Here is a 25,243-nt window from a genome sequence, read left to right on the forward strand (position 1 = left end):
ATACTTACTACTTATTTCCGTTGGCGCTACAATCCTTTGTGGCCTTTGTGGGTCTTGGCCTACTCCTCCACAATATTCCTTAAATGGTAGTCGGAGTCCGAAATATACCTTAAGTCTGTGAAAATACACATCTAACTTAAAAAGGAATTTGTAAATTCAGCCCTTGACGTCGAAGATTTATTGGCGTGTTGTTTATTATGTGAAAGTTTTGTCATGAAAATATGCGTTGAATGTAGGTAGGTATTGTATATGTATTTGAAGTCTTGCTAGATGTATGAACATCCGCGCAAGGAAGTTCTGCTAGACCGCTAGGTCAGACCGATATAGTGAAAAAAATATAATTTTAAGAATTTCCATAATAATTGACACGAGTTAAATTATCTTTTATTTAAAATATTTTAACCTGTGCTATTTTAAACTAGTCACACTACTACTTATAGTATGAATTTTCTGAGATGCACTTTTCGCTTTTGCCCTAATCTGTTAAACAAAGGCCTTTGTTTCTATTATTCGCTGCGGTTAGCTCCCGTTTAAACGGCACGTGGTATAGTCTCAGTGTAGTTAAAAAGCAACTATCATGATAGCAATAAAGTTCAAATCCATAAAAAGCCCTTTCGGAGATAACACGTTTTGTCATCTTCAAAAAAAGTTACCTGCACACTGCAAACTGTTTAATAAATTTGAACCATATTGCTATCATGATAGTTGCTTTTTAACTACACTGAGACTTTAGCACGTGCTGTGGAAACGGGAGCTAACCACCGCGAATAATAGAAACAAAGGCCTTTGTTTAACAGATTAGGGCAAAACCGAAAAGTTCACCTCAGAAAATTCATACTATATATATTTCGGTTTTAACTTCCATACAGTGTTACCGCCTGCATTGTCCCAGGCCAGCCCATGTTTGAACGTGTAATTTGGTTTCCTCCGGCTCGCAAAGCTCACTGACCCATCCACTGCCTATTTCAGTCGAAGAAAATCGTTTTCGCATGCGGTGTACCTAAACGTATAATGGTACAGTTTTGAAGCAATCACTTGAGGCAGGAGGACATGTAAAACGGTACATACATATACATACGCACTAAATATTTTAGATGTGTTAACATAGTTACCAAAATATTTTTAGAAAATATATTTTATGTTTCATGTTGTGCAGAAACTACTATATAAAAAATATTAACTGAAATAAACGCAATACCTATACTTAGACAAAGTTACCGAGAACTACTGCCACAAGCTTACAACAACCTTTCGTTTTCAACAGCTTTCAGTAACAGAAAAATAATAAGTACTTGAAAAATTTAGTTCAGGCGCTGCCACGAATTTTATAATAGTGTTACATACAATTATAAAAAATAAATGGAAAACAAAGCAAATAAAAATATTTCCAAGTTTAAGTATTTTACATTAAAAATAACGAAAAAGTGGCGCACAGATTTATTTTCACAATGTTATGTGACAGTGCAAGTCAATCAGTCGCAAGATAAATATAATCAAATTGATTTTTTTGACGAGCAGAGCCTCCACCAGAAAGTGAACAACGCCCCCTAACGGTAACTTTTACAACAACCAAAAACTTGATACAATGCTTACTATCTAGCGTATAGAGTCCGTATTCTGAAGGGCCAAAAACTAATGGCATAGTTTCAAGTTGTGGTGCGCCCGTTCTGTAAGAGTCCAGTAATACCGACCGGAAGCGGAGGTGCGCGGCGGAAGTCACGTAAAAAATTGAATAAAACCCGCTCCAGAGCACCTGCGAGGAAATCACTGAACGTTTACTTGCCAAACTTGTTAATTAAACACTCAATTTAATATGTCTACAAATAAATGTCTTTGCAGGCTTTACTTCGCATAGGTATAATTAAACAGGCAAAAAATTCTGTTAAGGTACAGCGGGGCAAATCTCGACTGGGGGCAATTGTAACTGATCCATTTTTTCCCTTATTACACTATAATGTTGAGTTCTACATGTATCCAGTGAACAAGCCTACCATATACAGAGTGAGGCCTGTAACAAAGGCGAAGAATTGAACTGTAGGCTATTCTCCTTATACTGATCAACATTTGTTCAGTGACTTTTAAAAATTATGAAGTCTTTAAATTTTTAATTTTTCATACAAAATAAATATTAGCTTCAATGTACGCCATTATTGTTGTCATTGACGTTGTCTGTCACACTTAAGACTTAACAGAATTCGCAATACATTACCTCTTAGAAAAAACTTTCAAGGGTGATAAAAATCAAAATACAAGTTATTTTTAAAAGTCGCCGAACAAATGTTGATCAGTATAAGGAGAATAGCCTAGAGTTCAATTCTTCGCCTTTGTTACAGGCCCCACTCTGTATAACCGGTGGACACTCTATTTAATAATGCAAACATTGTACCTAAAACATGGAAAAAATGGACCAGTTACATTTGCCCCCCCAGTCGAGATTTGCCCCGCTGTACCTTACTAGGAAAAAGAGCGAAATCCAAATTTTTTATGGGACAATAAACGTTCACGTCTCCTTTTTTTTTTAATTTGCCGCTATTTTCTAGTGACGGAAATTTCTATTTCTTAACAAACTTTACACAGCGAGTAGTGCGACATAACATGAGAATCACATCATTTACCTACCTATTCGTTAGTTAAGTATTTCTTCTACATCTCAAACAAACGTATCTCACTTAATAATTTCGACAATAGTAGAATAGTAGAAATTAGATAATATTTAGCCAATTAATTACCATACGAAAGTGTTGCCATGTTTACGCACTTTACGTCAAAATGTGACATTACGAAGAAAGTGGCGCCCTCATTTTTTCTACTTGTTTTTTTTTCGCACTGTACTCTGACACTCGTAGTTTGTCAATAGAAATAGGCGGTTTTTTTTTTACATACTATAACCAAATAAGCAATGCAGAAAATGCTGCAACAAAATTGCTAGAAAATTAGAATCGGCCACCATTACAATGATTGTATTGAATCTGTGTTTCTAAAGTCTGAGATGTTCATATACTGGGGTAAATTAACAGTGACGAGGGTATGAAGGCTAATAAATTGTTGCACTGTCTTTATTAATGATCTGGCTGATCTGTACTATGTTTCTGTTTAATTAAAGTTGTAGTGAATTGGAGTGCTTTGATTAAGTGGTACCTACTGGGCAGAATATTATCTGTAATAGTATTTTATACAATCGTGATATAATACAAAGCTTTTCAGTCGAGTACCATGTTACCTAATAGTAGGTACGGTACGAGAGACATCGAATTACCTGGCAACCAATTGTTTGTAATAACCGTCTGATTGGTCCATAACGCGATAGATAAAAAGAAACGTGTTTCAGATGCAGAAAAATTTGCCAGGCAAATTAGTAAAGAACTTGTATGAAGTTCTATTTTCGAAATTATTACAGTTAACTAAAAATGAACTGTAATGAAATATTATAGTTGACTAAGTGTCAAAGACTATCTAACACTGAAAAGTCAGCACTTAAAGTTTATTCTGTGGTATCCTAATTGACAGATTAAAGTTGACGAGTAGAAAATAGTTATTTGACAAGGGGGCAAAGTTGTATTTTAACGCCGAGTGTGGAATTGAAAAACGAGCAAGTGAAAGGATTCTATAGTTGAATCACGAGCGAAGCGAGTGGTTCGAGAATAGAATCCTGAACTTGCGAGTTTTTTAACACACGAGAAGTAAAATACATTTGCACCCGAGTGTAACACAAAACTTTTCCCCTCACTATAGCGAGGAAACTACAACGCAAAAACTGCGTTTATCACTGCTTCCAGTAGTTTCACAGGTGGTAAATCATCTTTAATACTAGATTAAACTACTTTTATCAATTTTAAAGCAGTTAATTTGACTTTATTCAAGGCCAAATTACTTTACTCACTAGTGGATAAAATGCGTTTTTACTCACTGGTATTAAAGGACAAAACACGTGTTTCCGAGGTAGAGGGGAAAACTACTTTTCCCCTCACTAGCTCGGAAACACGTGTTTTGTCCTTTAATACCAGCGGGTAATAACGCATTTTATCCACTAGTGGGTAAAGTAATTTGACCTTGAATGAAGTCAAATTAACTGCTTTAAAATTGATAAAAGTAGGTGAATCTAGTAATAAAGATGATTTACCACCTATGGAACTACTGGAAGCAGTGATAAACGCATTTTTCGCGTTGTAGTTTCCTCGCTATAGTGAGGGGAAAAGTTTTGTGTTACACTCGGGTGCAAATGTATTTTACTTCTCGTGTGTTAAAAAACTCGCAAGTTCAGGATTCTATTCTCGAACCACTCGCTTCGCTCGTGGTTCAACTATAGGATCCTTTCACTTGCTCGTTTTTCAATCCCACACTCGGCGTTAAAATACAACTTTGCCCCCTTGTATAACAAATAACTATTTACGATTGTTACACATAATACTTAGGTATAATAATTCCAATTGCGTAATTACAATTCACATTTTAAACTGACCTACAACGTTTCAGGGACGGCGGTATAGTTCTTAAAATAACCCTCTGTGTAACGTATGCACTCAACAGTGCACATAGGTAGAATACCTTAAGTAATAATCTAACCACGAAATTAAAATTTTGAAAAAACTCCCGACAGAGTGGATCGATTTTCACGAGACATGACTAAGAACACTCCTGAAGCTGAATTTAGCTTTTAAACAAAAAAAAACTAACTCTGAATCAGTTCATCCGTTCAGGAGCTACGAGGCCACAGATAGAAACACACACACACACACAGACAGACAGACACGTCAATCTTATAACACCCTATTGTTTTTGCGTACAATAAATGTCATTTCCCGTGGGACATCCGATATCGGATCGGATAATGTGAAAACGCACTAAGGCGGAATAGAGCCGCGTCGAATCGCATTTTTTTTTAAATGTATGAGAACTCGAAATGAAATATTAATTTTTCAAGTAGGCATATTACAATGCGCATATGAACGTCAAATAAAGCTACGCCGGCTCTAACCCTACGCGGCCTCGAGAAGATTTCAGTCCCCCCTAGGGAATGCAAACCGGTAAACCGGTTTACCGGTTTCCCGGTAATTTTGCCCAATTTAGGTTCGGTAAATTACCGGTAATTATACTCCAAAACCGGTTTTTTACCGAAATTTAAATTTACTTAAAAATTACTACAAAAAGCACTTCTGTCGCCATTTCTTCTTAAATAAACACTTATAGATACTTCTGGTAGACACTTTATTTAGCAAGAATTCGTTTTCTCCACGAAAATGTTTCTTTTTTGTGTCATTTCTATGCTATATTGTAGTATTGAAAGCATGTCTGTTATAATTATCTTACCCACGTGCGAGAGGGATGAATGGTTGTCGTTTCATAAACGTTCCTATGTCTGGCGACATGTTTCATGTCATATGGAGAGTTGGAGACCCATCATCAGGCATGAGTGCTCGCGGCGGCTAGAGTCCGTGCCTGCATTGTCGGTTCCAAGATAAAAAAATCTGATTTCTATAAAACCAACAAGTGTGGAATGTCCACAGTTGGTTTCATAAATTCCAGACCCCGAATGATTATCCTCCATTAATTCACTCATTGTTATATAAATATTTGATTAGCTTTAAAGATAAGACTCCCTCCTCCTTTCATTGGTATCTTCATTGCTGAGGTTGATTGCTGGTTGAGGCTGGCTTCATTGGTGAAGTCCCAATAGAATCAATTTTATTCTGACTTTCTGTTCCGGTTCTGAAGTTGGGTGTAGAGGGTGGAAGGGATCTCATCTGTCCATCTTGTTGGACTGCGACCTCTGGATCGTTAGCGATCAACCTTGCCAGTTGCTCAAGGTTGTGGCCTTTTCCCCTCCAAAAACTCCAATATTCTACGTAAACAGATGGTTGATAACCTGGTGTTGATTTTCAATTCGCGTAAGACACATTTGTTGCCTTCCGTCAATCCAGGGTATTTGCAAAATCTTCATCTAGCACCACATCTCGAAAGCGTCAATGCGGTTGCAGCCTTTTTCAGACTTCAAGTCTCAGCTCCAGTTTTGGTTTTTCTACAGACATGCGGTTCTTAGGAACCAAGAATTATGGAAATAATCCTTGTAGCTGGGTCTCTTTTGGCCATTCCTATGCTTATTCTGATTTATTTTTAGAGGAACCGGGATTGTCGATGTTTGCGCCGAAGTATATGAAGTCATCTACTGTTACTGGCCTAAGAGCACCTGTGTGTTGTATCTACCTACCACAATCCACCACCATGAGCTTGGTTTTTACTGTGGTTAATCTTGAGATCCGTTTCCAGACTGATGCGTTCCATTTTACCAGTGATATCAACCATTTCCGCTTCATTGCGGTTAGAAAATTGGTGTTATTTGCCTATCTAAGTATCTAAGGTTCGTTATTTTGGTGTCCACCAATGATGATTCCTCCCTCCCAGCTTCCGCAGGTTCTCCTGATAATATTTTAACCGTAGGCAGCTGACGGGCAACCTTATCGACACCTTTTAAAAAAGTAAAAGGGCTTGAAGTTACTCTAACGATTCAGTTTCCTTTTTCAACGGAGTTTCAATGAAAGCTACCAACATAGCTGGGCATTAACTCGTTAATCCGTTAATCGTTAATTAACGAAGTTAACATTTTGGTTAACGGATTAACTTTTAAGTTAACTTTAAAAAATGTTAACGGATTCGTTAACTTCCGTTAAATTTCTTCGAGTCCGTTAATCGTTAATCCAGTTCCGCACGCGCCGAGTAAAACTTGCTCTGACCGCTACTGTAAAAGCCCGGAGTAAGGCGAAACATAGGATTTTCACGTAAATTCACATTCTACAGACAAATTGGTGGCTTTGGATCACTAACTGCGAAATAGAATGTAAATCATAATCATAATCATATTTATTGGTAAAATCATATTACATGTCAAATCACATTTACACTTCTGTACAATAATATACAGGGAGCGTACTTTTCATGCCGATGACATTAATCTGACGTCACGCTCCGTATAGGGTGATCCCAAATAGTTTTATTGTAAATTATTAATCATTAGTCGTCAATCATTTTAATCGTGTACAAATTACTTCAAATACAGTAGTCCATTTACATGTGGCATAAATAATACCTACTTGAAATGTGAAACGTGAATAAAATTATTTGATTTGTTTTTATAAATAAATTTAATTAAATAGTATTTATTAACAACACATTACAATAAATACGTAGAAAAGAGAATTTATCTCTAACGTAAAGCACACCATCCTTCTTGCATTCATTACCATGCAAAGAAATTCATAACTTAAAATGATTGATGACTAATGATTAATAATTTACAATAAAACAATTTGTGATCACCCTATATGGAGCGTGACGTCAAATTGATGTCATCGGCACGAAAAGTACGCTCCCTGAATTAATATAAAATACAACAGTATAATGAAAGTACAATAAAATTATCTTATTATAAATAACTCATTGTAGTTATAGAAGGCCTGCTCGATAAGCCAGTTTTTCAATTTAATTTTAAACACTGACGCACTATTTAGGAGCCCCGACGACCTCACTCGGAAGATGATTATAAACCTTGCGACCAATGGCATGAACGAGCTTTTTCGATTTGGTGAGTCTGAGAGGTACAAGGGGTAGTTTTCCGGCTCATCAGGCATGACACACAAATCGCGCAACCGACGTATCAAGCCAGACCAGTGCAGAATTCGGCGGGCCGTGCTATCTACCAAGTTACCGTGGATCACAACTTCGATTAGAGGTGTATCAATCCGAGGAACCTACGCACCATGACTACGACCGCATGATTGACCCAATAAAACATATAAAACCTAGAATTTACCGAACCAACGTCGATATAAGTCCAAAGACTGATATTTATTAACATTTTAAACTTACGCAAAGACTAAATAGTTGAGTAGAGTTTTTTTATAGCGATTAACGGATTATCGATTAACTTTAACTTCCGTTAAATTTGTTGAAATGTATCGCTTTAACGATTAACGAAGTTAACTTTTATAGTAACGGATTAGCGATTATCGAAGTTAACTATTTGATTAACGGTGCCCAGCTATGGCTACCAATTATGCTTGATGTCAAAACGATGCAGTCAAAGGCTTTGCTATAGTCGATGAAGCAGAGGATCATCGAAGTACTGAATTCGTAAGCCATCTCTCTCAATAGACGTACATTTAGGATCTGTTCCCACCTTTGCCCTTGACGAAACTTGCCTGTTTTTGCGGGATCTGCCAGTCCAGGATGTGACATAACCTGCTGTGTAATAGCACTTTTCTGGCTTGGGACCCTTATTAGGTCCTGTAGTTGTCCTTTACACAATTACAAATACGTGATATTTTAATAACCTGTTATAATTTCTAGTGTCTTAGTTGATTTTATCGAAGATGATTGCTAACTGTAACATTTAGCATCTAAAATATATTTATTTTTTGTAACAAAGACCTAAAACCTGCTTTTTTCAAGATTTCATTATTAATATTTGTCTTTTGAAAGTGGTAGTTTAATGAACACTACTAAAAAACTACTTAAGTATCGATTTTGACGGAAAATATTGATTTTTCATGAAATAAAATAAAAACCGGGAAATTACCGGTTTACCGGTTTTGCTTACGCTATGTCGGTAAATTACCGGTTTTGAAAAACGACCGGTAATTGCATTCCCTAGTCCCCCCTCAGTTGGGAGGGGGGTATCCACTATGGGACCGGCAAGAAACTCGGCGGGCAACTTCTTTTCAAAATATGCTCGATTCGACGCAGCTCGATTTCGCCATAGTGGATGCCAGGCTTAAACGACAAAATCTCTTGGTAGAGGTTCTGGGGTGTCCAACGCTTTTATGATAATTGGAATTTTGTAATAATGATTAACTTTTATCAGCCTCTGTTCTTTATTGGCGCTGTTTCAAATTTAATTGCAAATGGCGGGAAAATTAGATTAGCTAATGTTTTGAGTGGTTAAGTTTTTATAACCACAAAATTAAAATTTTGAAAAAACCCCCGACCACGACGTAGTAGACCGATTTTCATGAAACATGGCTAAGAACACTCCTGACTAACTCAGCTTTCAGACAAAAAAAAACAAATCTAAACCGGTTCATCCATTCGGGAGCTACGATGCCACAGACAGACACACAATTAGACAGAGAGATAGACAGACACGTCAAAATTATAACACCCTGTCGTTTTTGCGTCGGGGGTTAATAGTTATTTGTTATACAAGGGGGCAAAGTTGTATTTTAACACCGAGTGTGGAATTGAAAAACGAGCAAGTGAAAGGATTCTATAGTTGAACCACGAGCGAAGCGAGTGGTTCGAGAATAGAATCCTGAACTTGCGAGTTTTTTAACACACGAGAAGTAAAATACATTTGCACCCGAGTGTAACACAAAACTTTTCCCCTCACTATAGCGAGGAAACTACAACGCAAAAGATGCGTTTATCACTGCTTCCAGTAGTTCCACAGGTAGTGTTGAGTTTATTACTTAGTTGGACTGTATCATTAAAAAGGAGGCTGGTTATTTTCACTGGTTTATTGTACTTTCACAATTACAATATAAAATAGCACCCGCTCATGGCGGCCATAGTTGGAGAAGAGAAAGACACAGATAATAATAAAGGGTAACCAATCCTTGGCTACATTTATACTACAGATAACAAATCAGAATAACACTTTTATGTTGGCAATACCGTCAACATGTTCCGCGGCCAGGCAAATGTTGAAATTACACTTATTAATAATAACTTAAACAATTATTTTGAAAACAATCATCATTTGGAGTATTTATCCCAATTTTATTCCTTAAGTATAAGTAAGTATTGAACAAAGTCAATGACAATAATTATTTAATTTGAATACAAGGCATAGTAGGATACAGTAATGAATACAGTAGTATTGCAAATTAGCTTATAGAACATTATAATTATTTAATTATCATTTAAAGGGAGCAGGCTTACTTTAGTGATAGAGCGAGTATGTGTTTTACCATTAACCATACGAACTTCAACTGCTCTCACTAAACCATCATGCCCCGGAAAGGTTTTGGTAACTCTGGCCAAGGGCCATGACATAGGCGGACAATTATCTTCTCTTAAGATTACAAGATCTCCTTTATCAATATTTTTATTAGTTTGATACCATTTAGGTCTGTTTTGTAAGGTGTTAAGATACTGTTTGTACCACATTTTCCAAAAAGATTGTTTTAACTGAATACATTGTTGCCAAAATTTTATTCTATTTTGTGGTATATTAAGTACATCTGTTTCAGGATACATTGTTAAGGCAGTTCCTATAATGAAATGTCCAGGTGTTAAATAACAATAGTCATTAATATCTGATGATATAGGTATAAGGGGTCTAGAATTACAGATAGCTTCTATTTCCACTATCAAGCTATTCAATTGTTCATAGGTTAATACATTTTTTTGTAATACTCTTTTTAAATGGTATTTGGTAAGAGATACACTTGATTCCCAAAGGCCCCCGTAGTTTGGGGAGTAACACGGAATGTTATGGAAATTTATACCTTTAGAGGCAGTATAATTATGTACCAACTCTTGATGGGCTTTGTCAGAATGCAGTTTATACAGTTCAATTAGATGGTTCCTTGCAGATTTAAACGTACTGGCATTGTCAGAATAGATATCGCTTGGTATACCACGCCTTGATATAAAACGTTTCAAGCATGCTAGAAATGTATCTGTTGTGAGGTCAGAGGCTAGCTCAAGATGTAGCGCTTTAGTTGTCATACATACAAAAACACATATGTAGCCTTTACCAACAACAGATCTTCGTATACGTGATAATTTAACATTGATTGGTCCTGCAAAATCCATTCCTACTTTAATAAATGCACGAGTGGTTGCAGTTACCCTCTCGGCCGGCAAGGAACCCATCAGTTGTTTGGCAGCTATAGCCTTTTGCTTAAAACAGGTTATACATTTTTGAGTGATCTTTTTCACTTCATTCAATCCATTTATGATCCAGTATCGCTGACTCAAATTGGTAAGCACCAGTGTAGGACCTTTATGCAATAATTTCAAATGCTCACTAGTTATGATAAGTTTAGTTATTATAGAGTTCTTTGGTAGAATGATTGGGTGTTTTTGTAAATATGGGATGTTAGAGTGATGTAATCTGCCACCAACTCGCAGCAGCCCTGTTTTGTCAATAAATGGATTCAATGAGATTAACTTTCCTTTCACAGATTGGCCTTTATGTAATGAATGTATCTCATCCTTAAATTGGTTAGATTGCTCATATTTAATTATAAGCATAAGAGCTTGATGTAGTTCGTTGCTTGACAAGAAATCTGTATGAAGCCTTGGCTTTTCAGTTTTAATATTATTACAAAATCTTTAAACATATGCCAGAACCCTAGTCATTTTGTGGATGCTAGAATACTTGCGCAATCTCTCGAAGATGTTGTCCGGCACACTTTTCTCAGCAGAAGTCACATGACTGGCAAGCATTGGTGCAGGTTTAACTTCAGGCAGGTCGTTTGGTATATTTAAAATACACTTAAATGTATACTCACTGTCATGCAAAAACTCAGGTCCAAAAAACCACATTTTACATGCTGCAAGATCTTGCGGACTGACACCGCGACTGATAAGATCACTCGGATTGTCTTTGGTGTTCACGTAAAGCCAGACGAACTCACCTGTTAGCTCCTTTATTATCTTGACTCGGTTGGCTACGTAAGCTTGCAGTCTTGTCAATTGTGTGTTTAGCCAAGCAAGACAAATTTGTGAGTCAGCGAACAGGTAAACATTATTGATGTTAAGTTTTACTTTAAGAGTGCGATACACCTGTGCAACAAGCTTTGATAGGAGTAATGCAGCTTCCAGTTCAAGTCTCGGGACGGTATTACTCTTGCTAATCGAATTGATTCGGGACTTAGAGCAGAGCAAATGCATTATAGTTTTACCTTTACAGTCAGTGACGCGCAGGTAGACACAGCAGCCATAGGCAGTTGAACTGGAGGCATCTGAAAATCCTATGATTTGCACAGTGTCTGTATGATCCACATGAATGTTTCTGTTTATATAAATCGGCTCCATTACCGCTAAGCTAGATGCAAACTCGATCCATTCACTTGTTATATCCTGAGGGGGTACCTCATTCCAATCTGTGCCTGATAACCATATCTTCTGCATGATGGCTTTAGCCTTTACTATGATGGGACTTACAAAACCCATGGGGTCATAAATTTTACTAATATAGCTGAGAATGTCCCTCTTTGTGAGTTTATTAGGATTGAAAGGCTCAGGGCATGACATTTTAAATTTATCCTCTTTAATCACTACATTGAGGCCTAGTGCCTTTAAACTACAATCATCATTTTGCAACTCTAACTCATCAAAGTGTTGTTCAGTGGAAGGTATGTCAGCCAGCATTATAGCATTGTTTGACGACCACTTATGTGTTTCAAAACTGCCTAAGCTCAACAGCTTTCGTAATTGTGTCTTAGCCTCAAGAACCTTCTCTAAATCATTGTCAGAGTAAAGTACATCGTCTACATAAGTCATATTTTTAATAATAAATGATGCTAATGGCAGATCATTTGTGTATCTAGTAGCAAGCTCATCAAGACAACGGGTTGCTAAAAAATTACTACTTTTTAGACCATAGCTTACTGTATCCAACCTTATGCATTTGATGTTCTCTTTGGGAGAATCCCTCCAAAGTATATTTTGTAATGATGTGTGCTCCTTGCATACACGTATATTTCTGAACATACGTTTGATGTCAGTTGTGAATGTATGGTCACCAAAACGAAACAGAAGAATAATATCGAATAATTCTCTTTGAACCGTGGCTCCGTTTAGTAAAAAATCATTGAGCGATACCTTTTTATTTGTTTTCATAGATCCGTCAAACACAGTACGGAGATGTGTGGTCTTACTTTCCTTAATAATTCCATGATGTGCTAAGAAATAGACTGCATCTTTATTCAGATCATACAATTCTATGTCTATATAGTGCCCATGGTTCAAAGACAAGTATTCATGAATGAATTTCTTATATTCAGCAAAGAATTCAGGATTTTGATCAAATTTCTTCTCAAGATTATTAAATCTTTTTAATGCAAAATGAAATGAGTCACCCAATTCATCCTTGATTACGTCAAGAGGCAGTTTCAGTGGAAGTGCAACTTGAAATTGATTGTTTTTCAGTTGAATAGTTTTTTGAAATATATCCTCACATAGTTCATGCTCTGAGAACTTTTCATTGAAAATTTGAGGAACATTCTCAGTTTGCCAAAATTTTGACAAGGCATCAGAAAGTTCAGTGTCACAATTAGTGCACTTTAAAACAACCTTGTTGCATACTACCTTATTGCATGCTAAGTAGATGTGGTAGGCCACCTCCGATAATGTGACCAAATTGGGTGTTAACTATGGTGGGCTGGGTTGACAGCTCAAACTGCGATCGAGCTGCATTCTTCCCCTGTTCGCTGCCAGTCGCCTGCTGGTGACTCGATGGCTGGTATGCTGGACCCGTTAGTATCAATGCCTGAAACATGATTTGTGCTCCTATTAGTAAGTCGATTTGACTTGGGATGTTAAATGTTTCATCCGCTAACTGCATTCCAGGAGGAATGTAAATGTCACTCAGTTCAAATTTGTTTTGTGGTAACATGCAAGTAATTTCCTCTACAACCTGACAGTTTGCTATTACACTGTAATCTGTTATTCTAGATTTTATTTCTACAGGTACACTATACTTTACTTCACTTTTCATATTTTTTATCCCAGTTATGCCTTTATTTGTAAGATTGGGAGTGAGATTCAACAACTGTAGAGCCCTATCTGAAATAAAATTCATTTGTGAACACGGGTCTAAGAGCGCCTTCACATGCAGCTCTTTACCATCTCTACCTATAAGCTTTACTATTGCTGTGGGAAGAAGCACATCATTCTCATCATCAGTAATATTCCTTGCTGTTAAGGTAGCAGGAGATGCAAATGCCTGAGTAGCATCACTATGCAGTAGAGTATTGTGCTCCAGCTTGCATTGAGCGCACTTGAATTTAAACCTACACTTCCCCTTATGTGAATTTAGGCATATCGTGCATAAATGGGGTTGAGAATTTACGAACTTAATTCTTTCATTGACTGTAAGTAATTTAAATGCCTTGCAATTAAATAATTTATGTGCAGACTTACATAAATCACACTGCAGCGTTTTTTCAGTTGCTATTAGTACAGTCTTATTAGCAGGCAAGTAGCGAGGTTGTCCCGATGTCCCTGGTTCAGCATTTTCTAAGGCCAGTGCACGCCTCTCTAGGTAGTCAAGGAAGCCTTCCATTGTTGGGTCTGTGCCAGCGTCCCGCTCCATGTGATATGCTCTGGCTGTGTAGGCATCTAGTTTTCGGGAGAGTACACATAATATTATAGCATCCCAATATTTGACTGAGGGTTCTAGATTGGCTAGAGCTGCTAGTTGCTGTTTAATAGATGAGACAAACTCTCTTAGGCTGCTTGATGTTGATTTTACTAATGGCTTGAGGTCAAGCAATACACAAATATGTTCATTTATGATTTTTAGTTTGTTGTTATATCTTTCATTTAATATTGTTAATGCTTCATTATAACTAGTATTAGTTAGCGGCAGGTTCTTTATTATGTCTAAGGGTTCACCCTTTAGGTGTGATCGCAAATAATACAGTTTATGTACACTGTCAAGTGCATCATTTTTGTCAATTAGGGAATTAAATAAATTTATAAATGGTATAAACTCTGAGAACTTACCACTAAAGCAAGGTATGTCTATGGGTGGTAACTTGATAGGCTGGTGCAATTTTACCACCTGTTCGGGCCTCGTGGAGGGAGAGTGGGCATTGCGTCTGTTGATTTCTTCGTCAATAATTGTTAATGCATTTAAGTATTTATTTTCATATTCCTCAATAGGTTCAGTGTCATTAGATTCTAACTTTAGTATGTTTATGTTGTAATCTTCATATTCTTTGAATGCTTCTAATAATCTAGTTTTTTGATTTAGTAACATCTCATTTGAATCAGTTATCTTCACTGAGTTACAAGTTCTTGAAATTTTGGCCTTAACGTAGCCCCTCCCGGCCACAAGGTCCGCCAGCGACATTGCACTCAAATTACTCATTACTTCACAGCACACAGTATACAATCTAAATTAATTACTGTAATGTCTATAAAACACTATTGTCACTATTAAAATATTTAAATAGATTGATAACTGTTAGTTCCATGTCCTATCCTGCTGAGAGCACGGCGTATTGGACTGCACGTACCACAGGTCGTGCTCTCAGCAGTAATCTAATCTAAACACGTGTTTCCGAGCTAGTGAGGGGAAAAAAATATTGTTTAGCAAGGTTTATTATTGCAGTTTTACCTATAGGTAGTATACTACGTGACCTCTGAGGCCTGGGAAAAGCCCAGTATTTCACCAAGTTACCCCCCTTTCCCCCTAAGTACAGAGCTGCCGGCGTATCAGCCGGCGTATCATGCTTCTAATTTTATCACTTATCCACGTGGATAAGACTTCTATCACGCTTTGGCAAGTATGTCAGTGTGAGAGTGACAGATGTCTTATCCACGTGGATAAGTGATAAAATTGGAAGCATGGTACGCCGGGCTTCCAATTTTATAAATCCACGTGGATAAGACATCCGCCATCTGTCGCTCTCACAGTCACACTGACATACTTACTTGCCAAAGCGTGACGGCTACTTTATCGACGTGGATAAGTGATAAAATTGGAAGCATAATACGTCGGCTGAATTCCTTAACTCCACTGAAATATAATATTTTGTTGTTTATTGTATTAAGCGCCTAACAGAATATTGAACGCAATGTTGTATAACATAATGATTGTACCTAAATAATTTTAAATTTTTAACCTCGTGTATGGTAACAGTAGCTGAAATGTCGCTAAACTCGCTAATAAGACAGTGTAAAAGTTAATTATAAGTATAAGCAGAGATCCGACGAATTTGCGACATTCTTAGTGACTTACGTCATTTTAATGACTTTTAGTATGAGATGACGCATTAAATATCCGATCTCTGGACTGCTACTAAGGTAAAATACCCCATAATGGACGGTGATGCCATTATGGACAAAAAAACACAAATCCTTAAAAATAAGTATCTAAAATAAGTTTCTAAAAACTGACCGCTATGTACCATAAACTAGAGTTGTAGAACTGTTTAATTTTGAAGTTTCAATTAATTCGGTTATTTCTGAAGGATTTGGAGACAAGATAAAATTCACCAGTTTACTGAAAAAAATATCAAGACGAATTCTTAGTAATGATGCTAAGAGAGATGAGTTCATGTATAAAATAATAAAAAAATAACGCACGGTGTAATCTTGAATGCGTTTTACTTACTGCATTAAGCATGAGATAAGGTATAAAACATACTAGTTTGTTGCTCCAAAAATATAAAGAAATGACGTTATTTTGCGAGTGTCCATTACTGGACCCGAAAAACTGCCTACCTCCTATGATGGACAAGGAACAATTTACAAAACCAAAATTTACAAGAAACAATCCTATGTTAAAATAACCCAAACTAATTGTATTTATGGTGTATAAAATTGACTCATTGCGTATCAGTTGGCTTTAAAAGTAAAATTTTAAACTTATTTCACTGTCCATAATGGGGGATCCATTACTGGAGAACTGCCGTCCATAATTGGAGAAAAAACACCTAGTTTTAATTTGTTAACTATGAAGAAACCAATAGGAGTATCTATTCTGCAATACGCTTGAAATGTAGAAGAAGGATAGGACATTCAAGATTTAACACGCTTGGCGGTAGAATTTTTACATTTATCAGTGAAATATCAAAAACAGGCGAATTTTTTTCTTAAACTGTCCATGATTGGGTCCGTCACCTTATACGTCGGTGGCAAACAAACATATGGTCCGCATGGTGGAAAGCGATCACCGTAACCTGTGAACGCTTACAACTCAAGGAGTAGAATAGAATAGAATAATTTATTCTTGAAAACAGTCAAGATTAAAGGAATAAAGTGCCACGAGTGTCACATGTGCGTTGCTAACCCATTAGAAACTTGTACACTCCTTTTTATTGAAAGATTAATGAAATTCAAAAAAATACCTCCTATAGAAACCGCCATAAAACATAAGGATATTTTCTTATGTACTATCAGCTGCAAAAATGCAGTGGTGCAATTTATCCACAGAACAAAAATTTATCAATGAATTCATTCATAATTTCTACATACAACTTTGCAGCTCACTGTATATGCTTGTACATACAGGGTGTAACAAAAATGGTGGTGATCCGTTTAAGGGCGTATTCAGTATCGTATTCTCATCAGGAAAAAGTAGGATAAAAAAATTTTTTCGCAAAATTTTTTTTTATCTTTGTATGGAGATTCGACCGATTTGCGCGGCCCGGCTCATACAAAAGTGAAAATTTTTTTAGCGAAAAAAAATTTTCTTCTACTTTTTCCTGATAAGAATACGATACTGAGTACGCCCTTAAACGGATCACCACCATTTTTGTTACACTCTGTATAAAGGTATATAATTTACCTAATACCTACAGTCTTTGTTCTTTTAACCCTCCCTTCTAGGTCAAGTTAAACAAAAAGGAACAAGTTCCGATTTCAAGATGACGGCAAATTGACACATCCGGCGAGTTACTTTGACGCATTCTTTGAAGAGCCCTCCATTCTGACATCTTATACGGTGAGTGTGAGCTTCCGAAGGCTTGTGTGATTTGGAAAAGGCTATTGTTTCATATAGGGTATTTATTATGAATATATTCGATAGGTGCTTCTGCCCTTATGTGATAGGCTTTCTATTCAAAGAGTTGCTTAGTATTTGCTTTGTACTTATTTGAATTTGGAACTGAAAATTGATTTTGGATTACGTACGTACCAAAAATAGTCACTTGTTTTACAAGGGGGCAAAGTAGTTGTTCAACCGCACGTGCCAATACTGCTAACAGGGGGTTACCATGACGTACTAAAGACGTTCAGTTTAGGTTGAGAGAGAGGGACGGAGCTATGTAACTGCTATAGCTGTGTCCCTTTCTCTCAACCTAAACTGAACGTCTTTAGTACGTCATGGTAACCCCCCAGAGCACTCGAAAGATTCCAATGTTGCGAGTGGTTCAAAAAGTGGAATCTAGAGTGCTGCATATAAACTTTGCCACCGAGTGAAACACAACATTTTTTTCACCTTCGTGCCTTGAAACCCTCGCAACGCTCAAGATTCCATTTTTTGAACCACTCGCTACGATCGCGGTTCAATATTGGAATCTTTCACTTGCTCGGGTATCAATATTGGCACGTGCGGTTAAACAACTACTTTGCCCCCTTGTAAAACAAATAACTATCATCACACCAATATACAAGTACCTAACTGTAAAAAATCAAACTGGCAACTCATACATTTTCATTTACATTAAGGTATTCTAAATACTAAAACGTAGGTAAAATACTACTGCGAATATTGCAATTAAGACACACAACCAAAGATAGAATCACTTCAAGTTTGGTTTCTTCGCTACTTTTCCAATTGCCATGAAATCAAAGAACATGGTACCTATCGAAATAAAGTTGCCATATACAATATACATACACGCCATATGAAAAAGTCACACCAATTTAATATCCCAAAAACCGAATTGTTCTTTCAGCCTGGCACAAAACTATTCTCTGATAAAACTACAACGTCCGTTACAAAATGTTCATAGTCATTTCTCCGCACATACGCTACATATTTTCCAGCTTATGAAATATGCCTTTGCACGTCGTCAATTCGAAAGAATTTGTATTAGGTTAAAACGTGGCCATTTTGAAATGTCGGTCGTACGTGAGATTGTTTGAATAAAGGGAGGTATTCCCAAACGGTATGTCATAATAAATTCATATGCAACTGAAATTCTTTAAAAGATGGAAAACTTATAGTATTTTTCAACTGGGATGTTCTGTAATCTGTAACACATGAAATATTTCCAAATTAAGACGATGTACCAGCACCACACAATAAAATCACTGGAACAATCATGTGCTAAGATGTCGTGGCCAATGATGATGGAAGCATACTATGTTCGCTAAATATTATTGAGAAATACAATTTAAATTGACGTAACGTAACATATAGAAAATATAGGTACAGTCAACAACATCGCTGTTAATACAAAGTGCCAAAAATATGAATACAGAACTTTTATTGCCGGAACATTAAGGTGTTCACAGCTGTGTTCTTGACTGTACAAAACATAGCATTATTATCAGAATATTTAGGAAAAAGATTCCATGAAATATGGGAGTAAAAATATTACTTTTAAATTAAACCATGTAAACATCAAACGTAACATCCGACCCTGGTAGCTATATCCCGATTCATTCGTTGCATTATTTAAAAATAAAAATTTAGTAAAATTAGCTAAAATGCAGGTATTGTCAATACTAACGGCTTAACCGTTATCATATGTGAAGCAACGTCACTATAATTTCCGTCACACTCACGTTCTATAAAGGTAATGCACGATAACAAACTGCATTAATCGGAATACTCCTTCGCACTGCGCCTATAAACATTCTACGCTTCATTTAAAATGAGTGCTATAACAATAAAAGTCATTTTACTAATTACTTTACCGGTTTCACTTGCTTTACAAACACGACCTGAAGATGCTAAATTGAATTTCACTGAGCTTGGTGCAAAATATGGACATCCCGTAGAAGAATATGATGTGGTAACTGAAGATGGTTACATTTTAACTTTATTCCATATTCCTGGAGAGATAGAAGGGCCTGTTCTCTTAATGCATGGCATTGCAGACTCTGCTGACACTTTCATCATAAGAGGGAACCTTTCTTTAGTCATCACGTTAGCTGATAAAGGATATGATGTGTGGGCTGGAAATACAAGAGGCAACAAGTATGGTCGGAGACATAAATACCTCAACCCTGATACTGACAAAGAGTTTTGGGACTTCAGTTTTCATGAAGCTGGTTTCTATGATCTTACCGCAACTGTTGATTATGTTCTTGAATCAACTGGTGAGGAGAGCATAAGAACGATAGGACATTCACAAGGAACAACAGCACATTTCGTTTTACTATCAACTAGACCGGAATACAACGAGAAAATCAAAGGATTCATTGCTTTAGCTCCAGTCGCGTTCCTAAATAACGTGATCCCTCCTGTATCAACTGTAACTAAGGTAGGACCAGTGATAAACGCATTTCTGAAATCATTAGGAATAGAAGAGTTGCTACGAGATCATTCTGCAGCTAGGGAACTCATAGAACTGATATGCAGCCAAGGAATTATCAGCTACGCTCTCTGCTACATTCTCGCCGTTTCACCATTTGCTGGTTTTGATCCTAAAAGAATAGAGTCCGATTTTTGGGAAGTTATCACAGGCCACTACCCGGCAGCTACTAGTCGGAAAAGTCTTGTGCATTTTGACCAAGTTGCTCTTGGTAGAAGGTTCGCTAACTACGAATATGGTCCTTCAGAAAATTTTCGACGTTACAAACTTTTGCGAGCTCCTAGTTACAATTTGGGGGAAATCACAACAAAAGTTACTTTGGTTGTTGGACAAAATGATGCACTGTCGAGAGTGAAGGATGTAGATATTCTAAGGTCATTACTTCCCGGAGATCCTAAATATCATTTGATGGAGCCAGCACTGTGGAACCACCTGGATTTTGTATGGGCTAATGATATGGATAAATACTTGTACCCATATATATTTTCGTCTTTAGAAGAGTTTGAGTTTGAGTGAACAACAAACAAACTGGGTTGAATTTGATGAGTACTTGAAGCTATCGTACCCCTACCGTCTCTTAATTAATCTTATTGTTTATTTCCGTTGCAACACTTGCAACGCCGTGAAGTAAAAAATACAGGCAGTGTTTATATTACGATAACGTATTAAATCAAAAGTCCATATCAACCATGTCAAATATTGTCCGTGCGATTTCGCATAGACATGAATGTTATGTTTTCATTAGATGTGCCTACGGCGGTTTGTTTGCGACTGTAATTATTTCATATCACCGGAGATTTCAAATTATTATAATTTATCTACATCTATAAGTTCTCTATAATATGCTTAGGAGCGATATGCAAATAGCCTATGTTAAGAAATCTGTAAGTACTTATTATGTTATTTCCAAGATTTTTTTTAGAGTTTAATTACTCACCATTAAATGTGTAAACAGTCGAATAAAAAGTATTTTTAAAACTAAAAGAAACTATTCGTTTTACATTAGGTACCTACTCAGTTCATCAACGGGTTGAATGAAGTGTTTTGAACACTTGTTATCTTTTGTCATTTACTTTTATTTCCTTTGAATTATTAAGTGGAGTTACAAATTAGGCATGATTTGCTTTATAGTAGAAACGTACACTGAGCCTTCGTGTTGTGTGTTTTACTTACCTATATCAAATATTTGACTAATAAAGCTTCATTAAAGTACTGTGAGTAGGATTATATTTTAGCCTTGTCAAAACAACTATAAATACCATGTTGTCTGTGGTAATGTTTCTAACCATCGTATCAGTTTCGTCTTCAGTTTTATCAGAGAAATCAACATCTGGAGACGCCGCATTGAATTTTACTGAACTTGGATTTAAATATGGCCATTCTGTCGAAGAACACGACGTGGTCACTGAAGACGGATATATTTTAACTTTATTCCACATCCCTGGAAAGACAAAAGGGCCTGTTCTCCTAATGCATGGACTATTTGATTCTGCTGACACATTCATTATAAGAGGAAATTTATCGTTAATAATTACCTTGGCTAATAAAGGTTATGACGTGTGGGTTGGAAATACAAGGGGCAATAAATATGGCCGGAGACATAAATATTTAGATCCTGATGCAGGACCAAAGTTCTGGGACTTCAGTTTCCATGAAGCTGGTTACTACGATTTGGCTGCTTTAGTTGACTTTGTCATAGAATCTACAGGTGATAAAAGCATAAGGACAATAGGGCATTCTCAAGGGACTGCGATACATTTTGTCCTTTTGTCAACAAGGCCTGAATATAACAAAAAGATCAAAGGATTCATCGCTCTGGCACCTATTGCATTCCTTAGCAACCTAATCCCACCAGTTTCAAAAATGGCGAAGGCATGGCCGGTCATAAACAAGTTTTTGGAAAGATCAGGGGTAGATGAGTTAGCCCAAGATCGTTCTGCAGCTACTGAACTCACTCGGTTATTATGCAGTCAGGGCTTAATAGCGTACGATGTCTGTTATGTACTCTTCTCTTCGCCAATTATCGGTTTCGATCCTGTAAGGGTTGAACCTGAGTTTTGGGAAGTTGTAATGGGATACTCGCCAACTTCTACTAGTAGAAAAACTTTCGTGCATTTCGCTCAACTTTCTACTGAGAAAAGATTTGCTCAATATGATTATGGCACTGTAAGAAATATCAGAGTGTACCGAAGTCTAATTCCACCGAACTATGATTTGAGTAAAGTTACTACAAAGATCTCTTTGATTGCTAGTGGGAACGATAATCTATCCAGATTAAAAGATGTAGATATTTTAAGAACAATGTTACCTATTGAGCCCAAATATTATGTAATGGAACCTATGCTATGGAATCATGTTGATTTTATATGGGCAAATGACATGCAAGATTTTCAATAGAGTAATATATGAAACATTTTTAAGAAACATTGTGTAAAGTCCCTAAATAAGTAAACAATAAAAAATGATAAGATTTGCAAAATGCAGTGATAAGCAATGACGAGGAACTTGAAAAACAAGTTTCGAAAACCTGTATTTAAATAATTAATGTTGAAAATGGGATTTTAATAAAAAATAATAGTGCGTGGAGTCCCTCCGCGGGGAAGAAGTGAAACTTCCTAATGTGTTGTTTTTCGAAATTCGAGTTGGCAACACTGAGTGTTAAGACGATACGGTAGGGGTCAATTCTCCATACAAACGCTCTCGACTATTTCCTCCCTGGTTTTTGAAGATAGAGCAATGATTTTTTCAACACAGATTGTTATTATTTTTGTCTGTGTCGGACCGTTTTGATTTTTTTGATATTCTGCTTTTTAAAGACTCTAGAGCCAATCAAAAATTTCCAAAAACGGCCTTTTTCATTGTGGCGCAAAAAAAGGTGTGATACTCAAGATTGGTAACAATCAACCTAAAAAGCTAAACGGTCCGACATAGATTATTTCATTGTTATTCAGATTCTCAAATTTCCTTCCGATTGATTAAGTTTTGAAGGAGGAAAGAGTCGAGAGCGGAACGGATCAATTTAAAAGATTTTTTGAAATATATTTTGACTGAGTTGTTCTTAATGGACATTTTTTTTCGATAAATCTAGTTGATAACACTTGTATATTTAACTTAAATTCCCAAGTTGAAAGGGGGGCTCCTTTCCATTTTAGCATTTTCGCTACCGTATCCTCTTAAACGTTTAACGCTGTTAATTAGAAGTCGCAATAGAAGTTCAACTTCAAAAAGGATTTGGTAGTATTATGATCTTTTATTTTAGATGTATGTATAAAAACTATTTAAACGAAATTATATAATATAATTAATAAAAATTCTGCAAACCTGTTTCATTTGAATGCTAATTAAATTTATTTAATTTATAATAACTGTTGTGTTTGTTTTATTATATTCTGTTGATTTTCTTGTGACATTTTATAATTGTATTTGCATGCATTTAGTTATGTTTTATTGCAAATAAATAATGATTGGTTGATTGAAATGACTTAGGGCCAAATTGCATCAACCACATTTGACAGACATCGTCACGCAGCAGAGGTCTATGGAACTTCCCATACGATAAAATTTTACGCATGCTTTAACGGTGATAGACGGTTTGCATTTGGTGCAACCGGCCCTTAGACTGTTTTTACCCAATGTGCATGGTTTTGTTTTAAGTAATTAAAAGTAATTTAATTAATGTATTATTTAGTATTTTCCATTATTGTCCCGGTTTATACATAATACATAGAAAACATCCATGACTCAGGAACAAATATATACAGTGCTCATCATACAAATAAATGCCCTTACCGGGATTCGAACCCGGGACCGCGGCGTAGCAGGCGGGTCACTGCCGACTAAGGATCCAAAAGTAAAATTGTGATGTAAAAAGTATGAAAGTTCTAGATAACCTGGTATAATTACAATTTACTGTATATGGTACCTATATATGGAATATTATTTTATAGAATCCCATGACTTAAGAGTAAATAATAGTATTTTATACAATCGTGATATAATACAAAGCTTTTCAGTCGAGTACCATGTTTAGGCCACGAAGCTTGCTGAGTGGCCTAATAGTACGGTACGAGAGTGAAAAGCTTAGTTATATCACTATTGTATACAATACTTTTTCTAAGAGTCATCATCTTCATCATCAATGGACGGAAATATCATCATTCATGCAAGTTAAAATTAATGTTAATAGCGTCGTTCATCTTTGTATCAACATCGAATTACCAGAAACTACAAAAAACGAATAGCAATTAAAATAATTGTATTATGTATAGAGGACACAGTTCAGATAAGAAAGCACATCAAATATTTTATATTTTATGTTGTGTAGGTAAATTACATATTTAATGATATTGAGATTCATATTATCTTTTTCTTCTGTGACAATTTGATATGTTTTCTCTGAAGAAGAACGACGTATTATTAAGCAATAATATAATTTATTGAAATTAATTTCCATAGAGTACCTAGTCTGTTCATATTCTTTGATGAATACTTTTGCATGTTAAATTGTATCTTGTTATTTAATGCATGTTAATTATAAGATGTAATGTTTTGAAAAGAAGTTGCCCGCCGAGTTTCTTGCCGGTCCCATAGTGGATACCCCCCACCCAACTGAGGGGGGACTGAAATCTTCTCGAGGCTGAGGCGTAGGGTTAGAGCCGGCGTAGCTTTATTTGACGTTCATATGCGCATTGTAATATGCCTACTTGAAAAATAAATATTTCATTTTCATTTTCATTTTACCTAGCAACCAATTGTTTGTAATACCCGTCTCTGATTGGCCGATAACGCGACAAATAAAAAAAAATATATTTCAGATACAGAAAAATTTGCCAGGTATCGCAAATTAGTATAGAAATTGTATGATGTTCTATTTTTGAAATTATTACAGTTAACTTAAAGTCAACTATAATGAGATTACATATATTATTATAGTTGAGTCGGAACTGCCATAGAGTATCCAACACTGAAACGTTAGCACTTATAGTTTAGTCTGTGGTGTCCTAATGGACAGATTACAGTCGACG

General features: G+C 36.2%; 3 protein-coding genes across 3 annotated transcripts; 2 read left to right on the forward strand and 1 right to left on the reverse strand.

Annotated features, from left to right (window-relative positions):
• Window positions 1-13,335: 13,335 nt before the first annotated feature.
• Window positions 13,336-15,171, reverse strand: LOC125234117. The gene is made up of 3 exons (XM_048140306.1): window positions 14,731-15,171; window positions 14,146-14,343; window positions 13,336-13,492 (listed from the first exon to the last, which is right to left on the reverse strand). Exons 1-3 carry the CDS (start codon window positions 15,095-15,097, stop codon window positions 13,398-13,400), a joined length of 660 nt encoding a protein of 219 aa, XP_047996263.1. The 5' UTR covers window positions 15,098-15,171; the 3' UTR covers window positions 13,336-13,397.
• A 4,361-nt stretch (window positions 15,172-19,532) lies between these two features.
• On the forward strand, window positions 19,533-21,437 carry LOC125234067 (lipase 1-like). Its single transcript, XM_048140254.1, has one exon. It carries the CDS (start codon window positions 19,557-19,559, stop codon window positions 20,733-20,735), a length of 1,179 nt encoding a protein of 392 aa, XP_047996211.1. The 5' UTR covers window positions 19,533-19,556; the 3' UTR covers window positions 20,736-21,437.
• A 42-nt stretch (window positions 21,438-21,479) lies between these two features.
• On the forward strand, window positions 21,480-22,616 carry LOC125234164 (lipase 1-like). The gene has a single exon (XM_048140368.1). It carries the CDS (start codon window positions 21,480-21,482, stop codon window positions 22,614-22,616), a length of 1,137 nt encoding a protein of 378 aa, XP_047996325.1.
• The last annotated feature ends 2,627 nt before the right edge of the window (window positions 22,617-25,243 follow it).

This window comes from Leguminivora glycinivorella, chromosome 15 (genome assembly GCF_023078275.1).
Source record: "Leguminivora glycinivorella isolate SPB_JAAS2020 chromosome 15, LegGlyc_1.1, whole genome shotgun sequence".
NCBI lineage: Eukaryota > Metazoa > Arthropoda > Insecta > Lepidoptera > Tortricidae > Leguminivora > Leguminivora glycinivorella.